The sequence below is a fragment of the Bos taurus genome, chromosome 28, assembly GCF_002263795.3.
Source record: "Bos taurus isolate L1 Dominette 01449 registration number 42190680 breed Hereford chromosome 28, ARS-UCD2.0, whole genome shotgun sequence".
Taxonomy (NCBI): Eukaryota; Metazoa; Chordata; class Mammalia; order Artiodactyla; family Bovidae; genus Bos; species Bos taurus.
This window is the reverse complement of record NC_037355.1, coordinates 30,875,601-30,897,172: the sequence shown is the minus strand read 5'-3', so window position 1 is coordinate 30,897,172 and position 21,572 is coordinate 30,875,601. Positions and strand designations below refer to the sequence as shown.

The following is a 21,572-nucleotide window of genomic DNA, read 5'->3' as shown; positions in this document are numbered from 1 at the left end:
ATTCATTACACCACACCATCTCACAAGAGCTAAGGGTGCATGTAGTTTTGCAGAGCTTGATGCTTATAAATACTGAATATTTTCTAGTTATCAGCAGAAGAATTTATCAAAGGTCTTCAGTTACATCAAAGATTACATTAATGAGGCACTTCCCTGGCGGTCCAGTGCTTAATACTTTGCCTTCCAATTCAGGGGGTGCAGGTTCTATACCTAGTCAGTGAGCTAAGATCCCACAGGCCTCATGGCTAAAAAACCAAAACGGAAACAGAAGCAATTTTGCAATAAATTAAAAATAAAAAATGGCCCACATAAAAAAAAAAAAACTTAAAAAAATGATTACAGTAATGAGACTGCCTGATGATGACGGCTTTCTGTGAATCACAAATTTTGCACTGTTCACTCCCAAACATTTACTGCCTGCTGCATAGAGCTGTCAGCTAGGACGGCACTGGGGACAGTCTTAAGATGCCCTCTTGTTACATTTGTTCATCAACTGGATATTCACTGTGCACCTGCTATCTGAAGGCATACTAGGCAATGTGGCATTGACCTAGACAAATCTGAAGCAGATCCTACCCTGAAAGATTTTACAGGTGGGTATTGAAGAAAGTCATTTCTTAAAAAGATAAAAGGAATTACAGCTGCTAGTTCTTTATATCTATTATCTCATTTAACCCTCTGAAGAATGCTAATAAAGTGCTTACTTAAGTAACTTGCTAAAAATAAAAAAGAGAATTGCCCCAACAAGTAATGCTGAAGAAGCTAAAGTTGAAGACCTACAAGACCTCTTAGAACTAACACCCAAAAAAGATGTCCTTTTCATTATAGGGGACTGGAATGCAAAAGTAGGAAGTCAAGAAACACCTGCAGTAACAGGAAAATTTGGCCTTGGAATACGGAATGAAGCAGGGCAAAGACTAATAGAGTTTTGCCAAGAAAATGCACTGGTCATAACAAACACTCTCTTCCAACAACACAAGAGAAGACTCTACACATGGACATCACCAGATGGTCAACACTGAATCAGACTGATTATATTATTTGCAGCCAAAGATGGAGAAGCTCTATACAGTCAGCAAAAACAAGACCAGGAGCTGACTGTGGCTCAGATCATGAACTCCTTATTGCCAAACTCAGACTGAAATTGAAGAAAGTAGGGAAAACCACTAGACCATTCAGGTATGACCTAAATCAAATCCCTTATGATTATACAGTGGAAGTGAGAAATAGATTTAAGGGCCTAGATCTGATAGATAGAGTGCCGGATGGACTGAGGTTCGTGACATTGTACAGGAGACAGGGATCAAGACCATCCCCATGGAACAGAAATTCAAAAAGGCAAAACAGCTGTCTGGGGAAGCCTTACAAATAGCTGTGAAAAGAAGAGAAGCGAAAAGCAAAGGAGAAAAGGAAAGATATAAGCATCTGAATGCAGAGTTCCAAAGAACAGCAAGAAGAGATAAGAAAGCCTTCTTCAGCGATCAATGCCAAGAAATAGAGGAAAACAACAGAATGGGAGAGACTAGAGATCTCTTCAAGAAAATTAGAGATACCAAGGGAACATTTCATGCAAAGATGGGCTCGATACAGGACAGAAATGGTATGGACCTAACAGAAGCAGAAGATATTAAGGAGAGGTGGCAAGAATACACAGAAGAACTGTACAAAAAAGATCTTCACAACCCAGATAATCACGATGGTGTGATCACTCACCTAGAGCCAGACATCCTGGAATGTGAAGTCAAGTGGGCCTTAGAAAGCATCACTACGAACAAAGCTAGTGGAGGTGATGGAATTCCAGATGAGCTATTTCAAATCCTGAAAGATGATGCTGTGAAAGTGCTGCACTCAATATGCCAGCAAATTTGGAAAACTCAGCAGTGGCCACAGGACTGGAAAAGGTCAGTTTTAATTCCAATCCCAAAGAAGGGCAATGCCAAAGAATGCTCAAACTACGACACAATTGCACTCATCTCACACACTGGTTAAGTAATGCTCAAAATTCTCCGAGCCAGGATTCAGCAATATGTGAACCATGAACTTCCTGATGTTCAAGCTGGTTTTAGGAAAGGCAGAGGAACCAGAGATCAAATTGCCAACATCCGCTGGATCATGGAAAAAGCAAGGGAGTTCCAGAAAAACATCTATTTCTGCTTTACTGACTATGCCAAAGCCTTTGACTGTGTGGATCACAATAAACTGGAAAATTCTTCAAGAGATGGGAATACCAGACCACCTGACCTGCCTCTTGAGAAATCTGTATGCAGGTCAGGAAGCAACAGGACATAGAACAACAGACTGGTTCCAAGTAGGAACAGGAGTACGTCAAGGCTGTATATTGTCACCCTGCTTATTTAACTTATATGCAGAGTACATCATGAGAAACACTGGACTGGACGAAACACAAGCTGGAGTCAAGATTGCCAGGAGAAATATCAATAACCTCAGATATGCAGATGACACCACCCTTATGGCAGAAAGTGAAGAGGAACTAAAAACCCTCTTGATGAAAGTGAAAGAGGAGAGTGAAAAAGTTGGCTTAAAGCTCAACATTCAGAAAACGAACATCATGGCGTCCGGTCCCATCACTTCATGGGAAATAGATGGAGAAACAGTGGAAACAGTGTCAGACTTTGTTTTTGGGGGCTCCAAAATCAGTGCAGATGGTGACTGCAGCCATGAAATTAAAAGACGCTTACTCCTTGGAAGGAAAGTTATGACCAACCTAGATAGTATATTCAAAAGCAGAGACATGACTTTGCCAACAAAGGTCCATCTAGTCAAGGCTATGGTTTTTCCAGTGGTCATGTATGGATGTGAGAGTTGGACTGTGAAGAAGGCTGAGCGCCGAAGAATTGATGCTTTTGAACTGTGGTGTTGGAGAAGATTCTTGAGAGTCCCTTGGACTGCAAGGAGATCCAACCAGTCCATTCTGAAGGAGATCAGCCCTGGGATTTCTTTGGAAGAAATGATGCTAAAGCTGAAACTCCAGTACTTTGGCCACCTCATGCGAAGAGCTGACTCAATGGAAAAGACTCTGATGCTGGGAGGGATTGGGGGCAGGAGGAGAAGGGGACGACAGAGGATGAGATGGCTGGATGGCATCACTGACTTGATGGACGTGGGTCTGGGTGAACACCGGGAGTTGGTGATGGACAGGGAGGCCTGGCGTGCTGCGATTCATGGGGTCGCAGAGAGTTGGACACGACTGAGCGACTGAACTGAACTGAACTATTTCCTGTTGGTGAGATCACAGAAAAGTTCTTAGGAGTAACATTTGAGCTGAGATTTTAAAAACTGGGCAGAGATGGAGAAAACGTGCACCAGCAGAGAAAACTACAGGAGCAAAGGTATTAAGACAGAAAACAATTGAGAACTGTTAGTATTCTTAGGGCACAGGGAATAGTAGTATAGTAAGTTGAAAATATATACTAGGGCCAGATAATGGAAACTTTGGTCAAATTGAGACTACTCCACAGATAATGCAGAACCACTAGAGATTGTTGGAAAAGAGGATGATATAATCAGAGTGTGCTTTAGAAAGAATACTTGTCAGAAGAGTGTAAAATGATTATGAGGGTTGAAGTTAGGATGAAAAGAAACAAAAATGAGCAAAAGATATGAAGAGGCATGTTATTAAAGAGGATATAGGAATGGCAGATAAGCACATGAAAAGACGTTCAGCATCACTAGCTACTGGGGAAATGAAAATTAAGACTATGATGAGATATCACTATATACCTACTAGAATAGCTAAAATAAATTTTGAAAAAAATTCTGGCAGGAATGCAGAGAAACTGGATCTCTCACACACTGCTGGTGACAAAGTAAACTTATATAGCCATGCTGGAAAATAGTTTGGCAATTTCTTACAGAGCTGAACATAACTTCATCATATGACCTAGCAATTGTACTCTTGGGCACTTATCCCAGGCAAATGAAAACTTATGTCTACACAAAAACCTATACACAAGTGTCCCTAGCTTCATTACTTGTAATTGCTGAGTTTTTATAAATTATTTTTATATATAAAAACAAAATATACTACAATATATGAATAGTCAAACTGTGATGCATCCATACTATGGAAAACACAGCAATAAAACCTTGAATACACACACTAGAAGGGGTCTCAAGGGCATCATGCTGAGCGAAAAAAGTCAATCTTAAAACCTCACATTCTGTATGATTTCATTTGTCCTCAAAATGACAAAATTATACTGGTATAAAACAGTACAGAGGTTAAATGTTATCTGTCAGAGGTTAGAGAGAGTTTGTTGAGGGATGGGGCTAACCCAAGGAAGATCTTCACAGTGATGAAGTATTCCCATATCTTGAGTAGATTAATGGTTACAGAAATCTGCTCAGGAAAAAATGACATACATATACACACACTGAGTCAATGTCAATTTCCTAGTCTTAATATAGTGCTATAATTATGCAAGATGTGGCCACTGAAAGTACATGGGGATTCCTCTGCACTGTTTACAGCTTCCTATGAATCTATAATTATTTCAAAATAAAAAATTTTTAAAAATTTTAAAGGAGAAAGTGTCCTAAAAAGCACACAGCATTTGTAGCATATGCATATATTTAAAAATAAATAAAATACCAAGCTATCAATAGCTTGGTGGACTCTTTCTTTCTCTATATCAAATATTTCTAAATTTTATACAATAAGCATGTTGCAATACTTGATAATCAGGGGGGAAAAGTTCTTTTAAGAAAATAAAAAGCAATATCATTTCTCATTTGTTTGAAGCATATCACACAAACAGATATGACCTGAAAATTAAGAAAATAAATTCAACTCAATTATTAATGCAACCACACACACACATACTAAATAAAAGAAATAGCAAGAAGACCAAGATAATAAGAGATCTGAGTACAAACTGAGCTCCATTATCCATTAACAGTGTGACTTTGGAAGATGACTGAACCTTTGTGTTTCAACAGATCAAGATATTTCAAAAAGAATAATGAGAAATATTAAAATCATGTTTTGTGTCAGGATGAAAGAATTCTTACAATGTTAGAATTGGAAGTGACCTGCAAGATTTAGTACAATTTCTTAATTTACAGCTTAAGAAACCAGAGCTAGAGAGTTAAATATTTCAGACAGCTATTCCACCACAGAATCTGATATAAAAACCACAAAGCATAGTAGTTAAGAGTAGGGGGTCATGGGAGTTTCCTGGTTGTCTACTGGTTAGGACTCCAGGCTTTCACTACTGTGGCCCAGGATCAGTCCCTGGTCAGGTAAGTGGGGTCCTTTTTTTTTCTCCCCGAAAAGAAAAAAATGTACTGGCTCTGGAATCAAACTGCCTGGGTTCAAACTGTGGATTTACCATTCACAAGCTAAATGCTATGTGATCTTACAGAAGTTACTTAACATTTTTGGGAGTCACTATTTTCATACGTAAAATGAGAATACTAGTTCTTTACTCCACAGGCTTGTTGTAAAGAATACAAGGACTAATATAAGTAATGCATTTGTAGTCATGTGTGACAAAGAGAAATTCTCAGTAAATGTAAGCTGGTATTGCCCCCATCAACTCCGCCGTTTGCTGGTGTTGCCCTACACCTGAAATTAAATTAGCATCAGTCATCTATCAACTAATAATCAAACCCACTCTTAACTCTTGAAATCTTTTTGTTAATACAAAATCTTGAAATCTTTTGTTAATACAAAAGAAATGAGTATTTGAAAACAACCGTTAAAATTTTATAAAGGTTTTACTCAAGGTGGAATTATATTTAAGGGAAACAATAGTGCAATTAAGCAACAAAAACTGAAACACAAAGCTGGAATAGTGATTCCAGCTAACCAATGCAGAATTCTATGTCAACATGAGTGTCTCAATCATTTATTTAATATCAAATTTAACTAAACAAAAATATTTCAACAAGAACATACCACTCACCAACGTATTTTAAAAGTATGTCATAGGTTGATGTAATTGATTATTGCTGACACCAAAAGAACTGCTATACTATGACAATTTGGGAATTCACTGGGAAAATTTCCTAAAGTGACAGGCACCAATAAGTGGAAAGACACAAACCACTCCCCTGGTCTTAATTACACAAACACACAAGAGACCTAAATGACTTCTAATTTATCATTATGCAGTTTTTTAGACATAATGAAGACATTATCAACAAAATAAAACCTTTACTTGTCATGTGTTCTACAGAACCAAAGTCTTTGTCCAGATGGTGATTATAGTGATTTAAATATACTGAATTTTTCTTACAGAATGAAATGCCATCTGAAGTTACACGGGCAGACCTAGAGATTATTATACCAAAGTAAGTCAGATATATAAATGTCACATGATGCCACTTATATATGTAACATAAAATATGAAACAAATGAACTTAATCTACGAAACAGAAACAGAGTCAGACAGAGAACAGACTGTGGTTGCCAAGGTGGAGGAGGGAGCAGCGGATTGGGAGTTTGCAAATAGCAGACAATTACATATGGAAGGGATAAACAAAAAGGTCCTACTGTACAGCATAGGAAACTATATTCAATATCCTGTAATAAACCGCAATGGAATACATAAATATATAAATAAATAAGCAGGCTGGGTTTTTATTGTAGTTTCACTAGATTGTGTGTGTCTGTGTGCCTGCGTGTGTGTGCATAAATATTCTAAAATACTGGAGTACAGCTGTCTGAAATAACTGTCCACTTTAAATATCATACACTGTCTTCAAAAACCACACATTGAGATACTAAGGGAATATTTCATGCAAAGATGGGCTCGATAAAGGACAGAAATGGTATGGACCTAACAGAAGCAGAAGATATTAAGAAGAGTGGCAAGAATACACAGAAGAACTGTACAAAAAAGATCTTCACAACCCAGATAATCACGATGGTGTGATCACTGACCTAGAGTCAGACATCCTGGAATGTGAAGTCAAGTGGGCCTTAGAAAGCAACACTATGAACAAAGCTAGTGGAGGTGATGGAATTCCAGTTGAGCTATTCCAAATCCTGGAAGATGATGCTGTGAAAGTGCTGCACTCAATATGCCAGCAAATTTGGAAAACTCAGCAGTGGCCACAGGACTGGAAAAAGTCAGTTTTCATTCTAATCCCAAAGAAGGGCAATGCCAAAGAATGCTCAAACTACCGCACAATTGCACTCATCTCACACACTAGTAAAGTAATGCTCAAAATTCTCCAAGCCAGGCTTCAGCAATATGTCAACCGTGAACTTCCAGATGTTTAAGCTGGTTTTAGAAAAAGCAGAGGAACCAGAGATCAAATGGCCAACATCCGCTGGATCATGGAAAAAGCAAGGGAGTTCCAGAAAAACATCCAGAAAAAAGCCTCTGACTGTGTGGATCACAATAAACTGGAAAATTCTTCAAGAGATGGGAATACCAGACCACCTGACCTGCCTCTTGAGAAATCTGTATGCAGGTCAGGAAGCAACAGGACATAGAACAACAGACTGGTTCCAAGTAGGAAAAGGAGTACGTCAAGGCTGTATATTGTCACCCTGCTTATTTAACTTATATGCAGAGTACATCATGAGAAACACTGGACTGGAAGAAACACAAGCTGGAGTCAAGACTGCCAGGAGAAATATCAATAACCTCAGATATGCAGATGACACCACCCTTATGGCAGAAAGTGAAGAGGAACTAAAAACCCTCTTGATGAAAGTGAAAGAAGAGAGTGAAAAAGTTGGCTTAAAGCTCAACATTCAGAAAACGAACATCATGGCGTCCGGTCCCATCACTTCATGGGAAATAGATGGAGAAACAGTGGAAACAGTGTCAGACTTTATTTTTGGGGGCTCCAAAATCAGTGCAGATGGTGACTGCAGCCATGAAATTAAAAGACGCTTACTCCTTGGAAGGAAAGTTATGACCAACCTAGATAGCATATTCAAAAGCAGAGACATTACTTTGCCAACAAAGGTCCGTCTAGTCAAGGCTATGGTTTTTCCAGTGGCCATGTATGGATGTGAGAGTTGGACTGTGAAGAAGGCTGAGCGCCGAAGAATTGATGCTTTTGAACTGTGGTGTTGGAGAAGACTCTTGAGAGTCCCTTGGACTGCAAGGAGATCCAGCCAGTCCATTTTTAAGGAGATCAGCCCTGGGATTTCTTTGGAAGGAATGATGCTAAAGCTGAAACTCCAGTACTTTGGCCACCTCATGCGAAGAGTTGACTCATTGGAAAAGACTCTGATGCTGGGAGGGATTGGGGGCAGGAGGAGAAGGGGACATCGGAGGATGAGATGGCTGGATGGCATCACTGACTCGACGGACATGAGTCTGAGTGAACTCCGGGAGTTGGTGATGGACAGGGAGGCCTGGCGTGCTGCGATTCATGGGGTCGCAGAGAGCTGGACATGACTGAGCCAGTGAACTGAACTGAACTGAAAGGAATTTAAAACAATTGGTGAAATTTGGTTCATAAATATATGTGCTGTTTTAGGAAGTTATTCATGATTTGGTATCCAGTAAATTTTTTTAAAAATTACCATTTCCAAGTGATGTATAAAATCTAAAATATAATACCCATCAGATCAGATCAGATCAGTCGCTTAGTCGTGTTCGACTCTTTGCAACCCCATGAATCGCAGCACGCCAGGCCTCCCTGTCCATCACCAACTCCCGGAGTTCACTCAGACTCACGTCCATCGAGTCACTGATGTCATCCAGCCATCTCATCCTCCGATGTCCCCTTCTCCTCCTGACCCCAATGCCTCCCAGAATCAGAGTCTTTTCCAATGAGTCAACTCTTCGCATGAGGTGGCCAAAGTACTGGAGTTTCAGCTTTAGCATCGCTCCTTCCAAAGAAATCCCAGGGCTGATCTCCTTCAGAATGGACTGGTTGGATCTCCTTGCAGTCCAAGGGACTCTCAAGAATCTTCTCCAACACCACAGTTCAAAAGCATCAATTCTTCGGCGCTCAGCCTTCTTCACAGTCCAACTCTCACATCCATACATGACCACTGGAAAAACCATAGCCTTGACTAGACGGACCTTTGTTGGCAAAGTAATGTCTCTGCTTTTGAACGTGCTATCAACGTTGGTCATAACTTTCCTTCCAAGGAGTAAGCGTCTTTTAATTTCATGGCTGCAGTCACCATCTGTAGTGATTTTGGAGCCCAGAAAAATAAAGTCTGACACTGTTTCCACTGTTTCTCCATCTATTTCCCATGAAGTGGTGGGACCGGATGCCATGATCTTCGTTTTCTGAATGTTGAGCTTTAAGCCAACTTTTTCACTCTCCTCTTTCACTTTCATCAAGAGGCTTTTGAGTTCCTCTTCACTTTCTGCCATAAGGGTCCCAAGACAAAAAATGGGGAAGAGATTTTTTTTTTTTAATTTTATGAAGTTAATGTTAATCTATTCTCCTTAAAGCAATTGTACATTACAGTTGCACTCACACTAAAATAAGCTTAAATCCAACTTTATCTAATAAAGTTTATTTAATATGCGTAATAGAGACAAATTATACCAGTGTGCAGATCCATAAATCAGAGCATAAAAGTAATTTTTATGAAAGCAAACCAAAATGTAAGAGGACAAGATTTACTTTGGTCATTTAGCTCTCAGTTTATAGTATTTGGGACTATGCAGCTTTTTAAAAATCTCATTAAAATTGTTTAATCTTAAATTAAAAGACTTTCATTGAGCAAACAAAAAACTATTATTTTCTCTTTACAGTTATCAAAAGATGGTTTGTTTCTTAGTAAGCACCATTTCCAAGTATCTATAAATCTGCTATAATTACAAAACAGTTTCAAAGACCCAGAACCACTTACTACCATATTTGAAACACTAGCAGTAATTTTTAAAAATTTATTTATTCTTAATTGGAGGATAATTGCTTTACAATGTTGTGTCCGGTTCTGCCATGCATCATGTATCAGCCACAGGTGTACATACGTCCTCTCCCTCTTGAACCTCTTTCCTCATCTCCCCACTACGGTGTCACAGAGCACTGAATTTGGGCTCTCTGCGTCATACAGCAAATTCCCACTGGCTATCTATTTTACATATGGTGATATTGATGTCTCAGTGCTACCCTCCCGATTTCTCTCCTTTCCCCACTGTGTCCACAAGTCTGTTCACCATGTTGATGCTCCCACTGCCGCCCTCCATACAGGTTCATCAGTGCCGTCTTTCCAGATTCCATATATATACGCTGATACATGATAACTGTTTTTCTCTTTCTGACTTACTTCACTCTGTACTAGCAGTGATTTTTTTTTTTTTTACCCTTCTGCTATATCCCACTCCTGGGCAGTAGAGTCTGGGGCAGCACGTCTGAAATATGTTAAATTGCCTCTTCAGTTACATCATCACTCTCTTGGCTGCACTTCAGCCCCAGACCATGCACTGTTATCTACCGTTATTAAAAAAGTTGTCATGTTTTTGTCAGAACACAAAAGTTTTCTGGCTCCAACTTGCATTTAAATTAAGATTTCCACTGTTAGGTTGCACCTAATTCTGTATCACAGTCAGAACTGTCTCAGTTCAATGAATAAGAATCTTATAGACAACACTGTGTAGGTTACATCCTCAGTTATAGTAAAAGTTTTTACACAACGGCTAAAATTTACTGGTAAGTTTGATGAAGAATACTTAACCTGGCTGCGTGCCAGAGCACACCAGTAAAGAAGTATATAAAATTCAGATTCTTATTCTACTCACTAAAATAATATTTGAGCAGGCTAGTAGTGGTTTGACAGACTGGTAAAGATTTTTAAATATGCTACACCTCTAAATCAAATCAGCATAATGGAAAATGAAAAACTGGCTCAAGACTTCACGCTCCATTACAATATTGTGCAAATACAATGGATTTGGCTCCAAAATTCAATGTATGATTCTGGGAATCTTTGACTTTCATACCAATTTACATTGATGCAACTGACATCAATTTAATTTATTCTCAAAGTTCCACACTAAAACCAGCTTGCAGGCATCTCCAGAAACTCAGTAACACAGTTTAACTTACAGGAAGAACCTAAATTCATGGTTCTCACTTCATACTAGAATTTCTTACCTATCAAGAACTTTAAGAGAACAGAAAGAGGGTCAAGATAATAGACATATTACCACCTCTCTTGTCTCAGCCACAATTCAAAAGCTATACAAAAACTCACAATAAATATTCAAGACAAATATAAAAATAGGTTTCTGCCTCCACAACATTCTTCTAGGGCTCATATCATAAAGCACTATTTAATGGTGAAACTCTATGCTGCAACTACTATGACCAAGTTTTCTTGGTTTCTACTATCCCAAGCAAAAGCCAAGATACACTTACATTATGTTACATTCTGCAGTGCGGTGACTTTACTACTAATAGGGTGCAGAATTTAGTGAAGTAACAAAACATTTCAAATATAGAAGCCTGAAGTCAGGGAGATTAAGATCCACTAATGATGGTGCTATGTGTATGGTAGGAGAGGGTAAAGGTACATCAGAAATCTATATCCACATCTGCAGATGGTAAATTACCAGACAATGAAAAAGGCAGCATATAAACACTGAAATGTTCTCAAAGGGTGCCTAAGTTAACCTCCTGATTTCTCAAAGCCAAGAGAAGCACAAACACGTAAATAAGAACCACTGTCATGATAATGACCATGCTAAGTACATCCTACTATTAACACCACAGTATTGTATAAGGCCTATAGAATTTTTTAAGAATAACTAGTTAATATGGTTACTGTTACAAGACAAAATAATAATATTCACTAGAACATCTGTGATTCAACAGTTTCCTCAAAACAATGTTCAAATTTCAATTCTAAGAAAAATCATGAAAATGTCTCTAAATCATCTATGGCAAAGTTTTGAAAAAGCACTGAGGATCCAGTGATTAACAAAATAAAAATGCTTACGAGGAACTGTGAAGTGTGAAGAGTCTTTGCAGAATGGCCAAGATGCTACTGAAATCAAAAATGATTATCTAAATATATCTGCATGTTCTGCCATTGCAATCATAATGACTTATTTGGGAGTAATACATATTGTCTTGCCTAAGAGTAACTGCTCTACCATAAAAACGATTTTATTTACAACTAAGTGGCTGTGAAAATTGCCAAGGCTAAACAAAGACAAAATAACTATTAGGCACGTTAATATATTAACTGTACAACTTCATCTAAAAGTTCCTTTAATTCTGCACTAACATTAAGATGTAATCTCAAGAGTTCTTATACTTCAATTCAGTGCAGCAAATTTTTACATGCCAAGACTTTTATTTAGAGCTAAGTATGAAGATAAGATCTCTAGAGAATCTCAGTTTAGTGAGGGTAAACAAACAAATAAACAACAGTATATACACTTTCTCAACTATATTAATTTAAAGAAAAAGGAGCTAATTTTTTAACAATAGCTAAAAGCAAGGCTAAGAATTCATCTCTCCTTTGAAGAAATAATTATCAGTCCACTGAGCATTTGAAAATATGACATATAGTGTATACACATACACTAATTTAGTAACTAGCTGCAATAAGTAAATTATCATCTCATTAAGATTAAACTGTTAAGATACCCATTTAGACTAGAAATACCTGATTAAAACTTTGTTTTGAAAAGCCAACAACTTTGTAAACCTGTAACTGCATAAAAAGTTATAAAACAACATATGAGACGTGGCTAGTCAAACACTTCACCAAACCATGTTATTTAACAATTACAAAAAACAAAACAAAAACAAACCTATTTCAACCAAATATAGATATGGTTTCTGGCACAATCATGGTTTTGGTACTATGTCTTCCATACAGTAAAAGGCGTCTGTGTACCCACCTATCTCAGTGCTGTTAACTGCCAGCTACAAGCATCCTCTATTCTTACTCTAGATAACTCTACTAAAAATATTATTTCTACAATATCTGCAAAGTATTGGTCCTGCAAATCTGTCAAGGGTACCCTTCCAGTTTTCAAGAGATAACTCCAATTCTGGAGTCATGGGAGAGAGAAAGGTCTGGCAGTCTCCTGGACTGTGATGTTTTCACACAGTTTTATCTACTTTTTTAGGTAGATAAAACCAGATACTTTTAACCCAGATACTTGCAGTGATCGTATTTTTACCTTGTGACCAGTATGTGTCAACTCAAATTGTCAACAGTGAAATCAGTGAGTACTGAGTATCTGCAAAATCTAAGTGTCCAAACTCGTTTTTTAGTTTTTTTTTTTTAATAAAGTATTAAAAAATTTTTTAAGATTACCTAAACTTGTCAGGTATTTAAGACAAAACAAATTTAAATAAAATACAAACGAAAAAAGAAACACGCTATCACTGTTAGAATAAATTCAAAGGATTTATCTTTATATTCAGAATCACTCCTTTCACTATCTTTTCCAAACATCACTTCGTTTTCACTACTTCTCCTAGTCTTTTGGGCAAATCAGTGTTAAAGAACACCCTTCTCACCCCAGATTCTTATAAGGACTCACTGTCCACAAACGAGAAAGCTCCATAATCCAAGTATATTACCCCAGAGATCTTCCATGCTATGAAAGACACCTGTGAAAACGCCAAAGCCCTAAATTAGAGCCCCCAAGGGCTCCTTTTCTGTCGTGACCCCATTTCTCTCTTTCTGGTCTTTAAGGCCAGACGACTTGCCACCTTAGAGCCCCTTCCTCTTCAAACCTAAATCCTTCCCCTAATTAGTACCAACCCCTTAGGTCAGCAATCTCGTCAGTCCCACCCCAGTTCCTTCTCTCTCGCCAAGTGGGAACATCGACCCTGGATCGGCTCTCTTCCCACTGCCAAATCGCAGAGCATCTGCCCCTCCAGTCCTACATTCCCTTGGGACCCTTCGGTCTTTTCCCCCTCACCTCCACCCGGCTTTCCAAAACCTCCATGCCCTGCCTCTTCAAGGCCACATCTCCCTCAGCCTCCACACCCTCTCCCTCGCCCCTCGGCCTCTACTTACTCCTTAGTCTGGGGCCATCGTCACCCGCCTCAGGGCCTCGGCTCAACAACCTCCATTTCCCTCAGATTCCGTTCTAAAGGGGACTCTCCACGCTCCCTCAACCGTCTCCCACGGCCCCTGCGAATTCTGTCCATGGCACCCCCACCCGCCTCCATCCCCGACTCCCCCACTCACCCTTGCTGCACGCGCCCACCCCGAACTCCCCTCTCCTCCACCCCAGCTGCCGCTCACCTCCTTGTTCCGAATCGGGGTCCCCGGACCCGTCTCCGGGTCGGCGTCCGAGCCGCTGCCGGAGTCCGGTGCCCTCCGGGCCTCCCTGGAGAGAGACGCCTCAAGCGGTGGGGGCGGAGCCCGGGTAGGCGAGCCGGAGTGGAGGCTGGGGCGGTGGCGGCTGCGCGCAGGCATCGCCGCAGCCCGGCTCCGGCCGCGGTCTCATCCGCGCCGGCAGCTGCTCAAATCCGAACCGGAAATGCTTCGCGAGGCGGGGAAAATCGACGGGAGGCGGAGCCCTAGGGGGTGGAGCCAAAACCGGAAGAGGCTCGGGGTTCAAGATGGGCGTGAGGGGAGGATTGCGATCTGAAACGGCTGCAAGGAAACTCGAGAGAGATGCATTTGGTCCAAAGCTAACGAGATGAGAGATGAGGCGCTAGTACAGGCGGGGCGGGGCCTATGGGATTAGTAAATTGGGGGCAAGAGGGGCTTTTCCCCAATCCCTTGGCAGGGAGCCAGCTCCTCTCCAAGAGCCAACCTCCAGTCATCATTATTACCGTTTATTGCCCCTTTACTCTCTTACTGTCCCTATGCCAAATGCCATATAAATATATCGCTTAATCCTTGTTCCACCTCTGCAGGGTATCACAACAGAGAAGGGCCAAGCAACTTTGCCTCAGGTTAGGCAGTTAATATGTGCCGAAGCCAGTATTCCTACTGAAGTCTAACTTAAGAACCTGTGCTCTTCTCGCTTTACTGTACTGCCCCACCCTGAAGGAAGCCCCCACCTCAGGCTTAGCAGTGGCATAAACCAAGTGTAAAACCGCCTTCGACCTGGGCTCCAGCCCCCTCTTCACCTTGCTTCCTCGGGCGGTGCAAGGCAGGTTTCAGTGGCTCTGATGGGAGTGGGGATAGATTTTGGGGTGGACATGAGTGCAGCCTGCTTCCATGGAATGCCCTGGTATGGCCTTTACCCTCAAACCAAACTCAAAGCCAGGTGCAACTGGGAGCCTCCCCACTACAGCTCGTGCCCCACCACAAAGCCTTCATGAAGGTATTTGAGAGTGGGCAAGACATCTCACTTCAGCCTACAAGGACCTCTGGCATAAGGACAAATACAGATCTTTCTCTGTTTTTGCTGTGAGGACAAAAGCCCTTATAGGCAGAGGAATCTCCCTCCCACCCAAAAATATTTTTGATGACAGCCCTTTCTTTGGCTCTTCAGAAGGTCGAGGGAAACATTCAACTCTCCCTTCTGCCTCTCTGGCACACATTTTAGCCTTCTCTTTTGAGAAATCAGCCATCTTCATAACAGAACTATTGTTCAAACTTTCCCCCACAAACCCTGTGGGCACCCTTTAGATGAGGTCCTCCAGGCCTCCTCTCCACATTTCTCAGACTCTGTACCTCAAGAAACTTCCCCTGAGTCCCATAATCCAGAAGCTCATCCAACAGTCATACAGTTTCCACTTAGTATGTGACCCACCCAGACCTGAAGAACTTTTCCCATCATGCATCCTTGGAGCCAACCACCTCCTGCACCTGGATCTCTACCTTAATGCAGTCCTCAGAACCAAATAGCCTTATACAGAACTCTAAATCTATTAACATCTACTATGTGTTGGACTCAGAGTATCTTTTGTTTCAGCTAATCCTTATAATTCTTACTTGAGAGATGAAGAAACTGAGGCTGAGAGGTAAAGTGACTTGCAGAGACATATCTGATTCTCTATTGTCAGGCAGTTTTAGGCTAGGAGGTGACTTGGGGAGGAAAACGTCCTGTTTTCTCTGGAGGCCCCTGTAATTTGCTGAGTCACTTGCTGCTGTCTCACCTGTCCCTGCCAGTCTCTAGGAAGGAGGAATGACACTGGAGAGGCAGAGAGGAGTGACCACAGAGACAGAGGGGTGGGTGGGCTGGCCCATGGCGGAAGCCTCGCTCCCACAGCTGAGGGGAGATGCCGAAGCCACGCCTTGCCCCAGCGTCCTGGAACTGGAGGAGCTCCTGAGGGCAGGGAAGGTTTCTTCCAGCCACGTGGATGAAGTTTGGCCCAACCTTTACATAGGAGATGCGTGAGTGGTAGTTGGCTGAAGGGACGTGGGGGTGAGGACAAGGAGAGACAGTTCTTGGGATCTTTACCAGAGATGGGGTGTTGGGGTGAAAGAAAGGGCAACTGGTTCTGCTCTGAGTTTCCCAAGCCAGGGACTTTCTCCAGGACCCCTTCGTGCTAGGAACAGTGCAGTGATCAGGTGCAGCCACCAGGGGGAGCAGGGACTTTTGCCTGCCTGAAAGAAGGGAGCTCCCAAAGGTTCCCAGAGTCTTCTGGCACATCAGGAAGAACTGGTGGGTCTTGGGGATGGGGTGGGGCAAAGGACCGGGAATCGTGGTGATTTGGGGTGAGAGATGGGGTGGGCAGAGAGCTCCCCTTTCCGGTTCCAGCCTTCCTCCTCTGGCCACAGACTGGGTGAGGAAGGCTGACTGGACGTGAATCAAGGAAGGTGTCACCTTTAAATATTTGCAGATTAGAAGCAGGTATGAGGTAGTGGCCAGGAAGAGCCGATGTGCAGGGCCGGGCATGGGGCAAGAATGGAGGTGCAGCTGGGTCCTAGGGCTGAAGCAATCCTTTCCTTCCTGTCTTGGCCATGGCAGGGGTGGATTGCCTCAGGAAGCAAAGAGAGGCTAAAGCTACATCCCTGTACTACCAGCTCCCCTACTAGAAAGCTCCTGGGTGAGGCTGTGAGCCGTGAACCCCACAAGTTCCTCTGGCTCCTTCTGGACCCTAATGGATTCATCGCTCTGAAGCAGGGGACCAGACAACGCCTCCTTCCCAGACCTTATGGCTTCCCTTCCTCCCCTCCCTAGGGCCACAGCAAATAACCGCTTTGAGCTATGGAAGCTGGGCATTACCCACGTGCTGAATGCCGCCCACGGGGGCCTCTACTGTCAGGGCAGCCCTGACTTCTATGGCAGCAGTGTGAGCTACCTGGGGGTGCCAGCCCACGACCTTCCTGAGTTCGACATCAGTGTCTACTTCTCCTCTGCAGCTGACTTCATCCACCGTGCCCTTAGCACGCCTGGGGGTAGGACCTGGCATCTGAACCCATGCTCTACCCAGCTCAGTCATGGGGGGATGTCCAGTTTCCCCTTTAACATCAGTGCCCTCCCATCCCTAGTTTGTAAAAAGTCATCATGTTTTTAAAATCCTCTGCTCAGTGTCCCAGCACTTTATCCAGTAGCATTGCTCCACAGACAGGGAAAGGGAGGCCTTTTGAAGGCCTTTTGAAGTACAAGGTCATGCCCCAAGTTAGGAGCAGCCCTGGGGCTGGAAGCCAGGTCTCCCAAACAATAAAACAGTTCTTTCTCTGCATCTCTCAGCCTTGGGAGATTGCCATCTGGTATCTAGATGTCTGGTTTCTGCCCCAAAGTACTTTCAAATGGAAAAAAAAGTCTTCTAATACCTGGGTTGCAACAAAGGAGCCTGGGGAAGCTGCCTCGTGTTCATCCTGGGTGAGAGCTGTGCCCCTTGCTACACGACCCCGGATGAGCCAGTGTTCCTCTCTATACCTCGGTTTCTCATCTGAGTCATGGGAAAGACAAGACTGTGGCTCATAGCACTTTTCAATCCAAAGCATCCTGACCTTCATTTTTCTTCACCCATTCATTCATCAACTATTTATTATCTTCTCTGTGACAGGCATGGAGCTAGATAAGGGGACACTAGATACTTGCCTTAAGCAAAGCAGGGTCCCTGGTGGAAAGACATTCAAAATGTTAAGTATTACATCTGAGCACTACTCAGGTGAGTGAGTAAAAGTGAAGAGCGATGGGAGCACAGGACAGGGTCCTGGATTCAGAGGATCAGGAAGTTGGGGGGAATTCCCTCTACAACAGTATTCATTGGGCCCCATGCAAAAAGGATGAGCTGCTTTGTGATCCAAGTGATACCATGAGTAGTCAGGAAGCCGTATCTCAGTGGAATCCTGACAAATGAGTAGTAGATGTTAGTCAGACTGAGAGAAGGGAAAGACTTTTACAAGTAGTTGAAAGAGCATGTGGGAAGGCTGGAGGCCAGGGACCGCGACAGCTTCAAGGGACTGCAAGTTACCCAGTGTTTCCAGAGCTGAGAGCTGGGGTGAGACAGCCTGCAGTGAAGCTGCAAGGTCAGCAGGGCCAGCCCACAGAGAGTCCTAGAAGCCGTGTTGGGGTGTGTGTACCCCATCCCAAGGGTAGGCATAAGAGGTGCTGATATACCCACTTGACAGATTGGGAAATGGAGGCCCAGACATGTTGAGTGATTTGCAGAGGGTCACAGAATACACCCAAAGCAGAGCAAGGGAAGGAACTTGGGTCCCCACCTCAGCCACTGGGTGGGCTGGCTGGTGGGAAAGGGTCTTTCAGCAGGATGTCTTCCTCAGCCAAGGTCCTGGTGCACTGCGTGGTCGGGGTGAGCCGCTCCGCCACACTGGTCCTGGCCTACCTCATGCTGCGCCAGCAGCTCTCCCTGCGCCAGGCGGTGATCACCGTGAGGGAGCGCCGATGGGTCTTCCCCAACAGAGGTTTCCTTCACCAGCTCTGCCGGCTGGACCAGCAGCTGCGGGGTGCAGGCCGGAGCTGAGGGGCCAGGTGAGGGTTGGGCAGGGTGTGAGGGGCCAAGGCTGGGTGCAGTGACAAGTGACAGGTTAGGTGAGGGCTGGGCAGAGGGCAAGGGTGCAACTAGAATAAGGGGTTGGGTGAGGCCTGGCAGAGGACGTGAATGAGAGCAGTTCAGAGGTTGTGTTTCAGGGTTGAGTGGGGCTGGAAGAGAGGGTTGAAAGGGGCTTGGCCCATTCCCATCCTAGGCCTGGCTCAGGCAGCTTGATCGCCAGTCCCTCCCCCTACTCCCAGCCCACCCACAGATTCTCCAGAGCCAGAGAAGATGGAAAGGCTGGGAAAGAAAGGGGTGGGAAGCATAAAATGGAAGAGGTGAGGCCTTCCAAACTGGTCCTGGTGCTGACCTGCCCTACCTCCTTGGCCAAAAGCCTGTGGGGTTCACCTGAACCCCACCAAGATAGGAGCACAGCTGGTCCTGTACCTGAGGGCTGTCTGGCCCTTCCCACACCCCTGCACGCCCTCCCCTCAGGTCTGGATCCCAGTCCTTGGTGAAACGTGTGGCTGCAGCTGTTGCTCCAGGTTTAGTTAATCATGTCAGCCCCGCGCATCCATTCCCACAATGGAGAAAGAGAACGTGCTCCTGCCGCTGGCCACAACCTCCTCACACAAGCCCTGCTTGATACAAAGTTCTCCTGTCGTCACGCCCTTCAGTTCTTTGCCTTGGACTCAGCACCCAGCTCTCTACCTTCATACCCCACCCAGTGTGATCTCAGATCTGCAGAAGGACCCTCCCTAACCTCCCTCCCTCTCTGATTCTGGGGACCCCAGAGGACATAAAGCCTTCCTGAAGTCTATCCATTTACCTTCTGCCTCCTCCTGTTGCGTGTTCAGTGCATCTGGAGCAAAAGCCCTCAGGCCTTAGGCTGCAGAAAAGGGACAAATCCCCTGTATCTCTGTATGTCCTCTGCCCAAGCCACCTCCCTCCTGCTAGAGGCCCCAGTCTCCCCAGCTGCCCAGTAGAAGGAGCTTGGCTCTCCCTACGCAGCAGCAATGGTGCATCTCAGGCTCCCAGCCCACAGATGGTTGCCAAGGTGCTGCTGTAATTTCTTTGGCATCAGCTCTGTGTTTTCTTCCTGCTCAACTGAGAGGAGGCAGGGGTGTCTCTTCCTGGGGATGGAGAGGCTGTGGGGCCCCCAGATTGTGAGGCAGCTGCAGAATGCCCACTGCCCTTCTTCTCCCACCATGCCCATGTTGGGGCTGTTCCTGTCTGGCTCCAACAGCTCATCTTCCTTATATTCCATCCCCACTGAGGGCCATCTGAGGGAAGGTTAAGCCTCCAGAAATGCTCTCCACTTCCCCTATCCCAACTCCAGCTCCTGCTACCCATACTGTTCCTTCCTTCATCTCTCCTCAACCCTGACTTTGGCTGTGCCCCACCACCCAGTGGATCAGAAGGGCTGCCAGCTGGAAGTGGGACACTGTCCTGGGCTCTTCTGGGAGTTAGGAGAGTAGCAGCTTTCTCCTCCTGCCAGAGCCTCCCTGGGACATGAACAAATCTCCCCCCTGCCCACCACGGATAAGAGCTGCTTTTGTCTCCGAATGCATAACCAGCCTATGCATGGGGAGCACGTGAGCAATATCAACCCTTTCCCATGTGCTGTTAGGAGGATGAGCATCTTGGGGTTGGGAATTGGGGCAGGAAGGAGGTCTCGGTTAGTTCGAGGGTGAATGCCAGGAAAGAAAATAGGGGTTATAGCTGGGGTTGGGATTAGGCCTAAGGCAAAGCTGGGTGGGAAACTGTTGTGTGGGTTCTGCAGGTGTGGCAGCCGAGAGGGGGATGGGAAGAGCATCTTCCCATCTTGCTCATTTTAGGCAGGTTGTGGGAACTGGGACAACAGCACATCTCTGATCATGCGCAGTCACCCCACTTCCTCAGCCTGGGGCCTTAAATCCTCTGACCTCAGACCTCTGCATTCTTCTTTTCAGGCAGCTGGCTTTGGGGGAGTCACTTGGGCTATAGCCTTGCACAATTCCTGGGGCTACATCCACAAAATAGTCTGTGAAGCTGGGGTCCCCAAGAGTTGTGCAGTGAGCAACCTGTGTGACTGTACACAGTAGTCCTAGGGCTGAAGACTCAGCAGTGAGGGGGCTTTGGGGACAGGTCATCTCTCTTCAAGAGCCTTGGGCCTCAAACTTGCCTCTTTATCTCTTTTGGCACCCATAACCCACTTGATCTTACACAGGGGCTCAAGGCAGAAGCAGGTTTAGCTGGCAACTCTTGTCCCTGCCCTGGTGAGTCCCGGCCAACCTGAGCCTCGGTTTACCTGCCTGTAACATGGAGTTCATTTCTCCTCCAGAGCTGGGCCTTACTCCCTGCTATGGGGCTCTGCCACTTTGCCCTGGCCCTGCTGGTGCTGCTGGAGGTTGTGGCCCACGTGGATACCCAGAAGATGGTAAGAGCCCAGTGCGGGGCCCGCCCTAGAGCCTGCAACTCCATCCACTTCCTCCTGCTGCCTGCACTCCCTCTCAGCCATGGCCTCCAGTTCTCACAGGTGGGAAGGGGCTGCCCTCTCAGCCAGGCCCTGAGGACTCCTCTCCCAGGGGCTTTAAGTTCCCCTAGGAGTGGGGGGACATGGGAGTGGAGGGGCGGTTCTAAGTGCTCCTGATAGCCTGTGGCCACAGCTGCCTCCATCAGCCCTCGCCAGGGCTCAGGTAGCCACAGTAAGGGCTGAGCCCAGCTTGCTGGAGCTCGGGCTTCAGAGACCCAGAGGAGGCGTGGCTGCAGGTAATCATCTGTGTTGCGGTCATCTGGGGGTGTGAGTGGAGAAGAATACT

General features: G+C 44.5%; 2 protein-coding genes across 4 annotated transcripts in view; one reads left to right on the top strand and one right to left on the bottom strand.

Moving 5' to 3' along the window:
• The window catches only part of SAMD8 (sterile alpha motif domain containing 8), a 122,394-nt gene that overhangs the window by 42,585 nt on the left and 58,237 nt on the right, over positions 1-21,572 (bottom strand). The window contains exon 1 of one of the 3 annotated variants that reach the window (XM_002698916.7): positions 14,171-14,399. The exons of 1 other annotated variant lie outside the window; for it this stretch is intronic. In XM_002698916.7, the coding sequence (XP_002698962.3) occupies positions 14,171-14,344 (174 nt within the window). In that variant the 5' untranslated portion in view covers positions 14,345-14,399. Of the gene's footprint in view, positions 1-13,939; positions 14,070-14,170; positions 14,400-21,572 lie in introns of those variants that run through there. One more of the 3 variants, XM_059882682.1, reaches the window with a different exon arrangement.
• Positions 16,071-18,762, top strand: DUSP13A (dual specificity phosphatase 13A). Its single transcript, NM_001418202.1, has 3 exons — positions 16,071-16,219; positions 17,010-17,227; positions 18,563-18,762. Exons 1-3 carry the CDS (start codon positions 16,071-16,073, stop codon positions 18,760-18,762), a joined length of 567 nt encoding a protein of 188 aa, NP_001405131.1.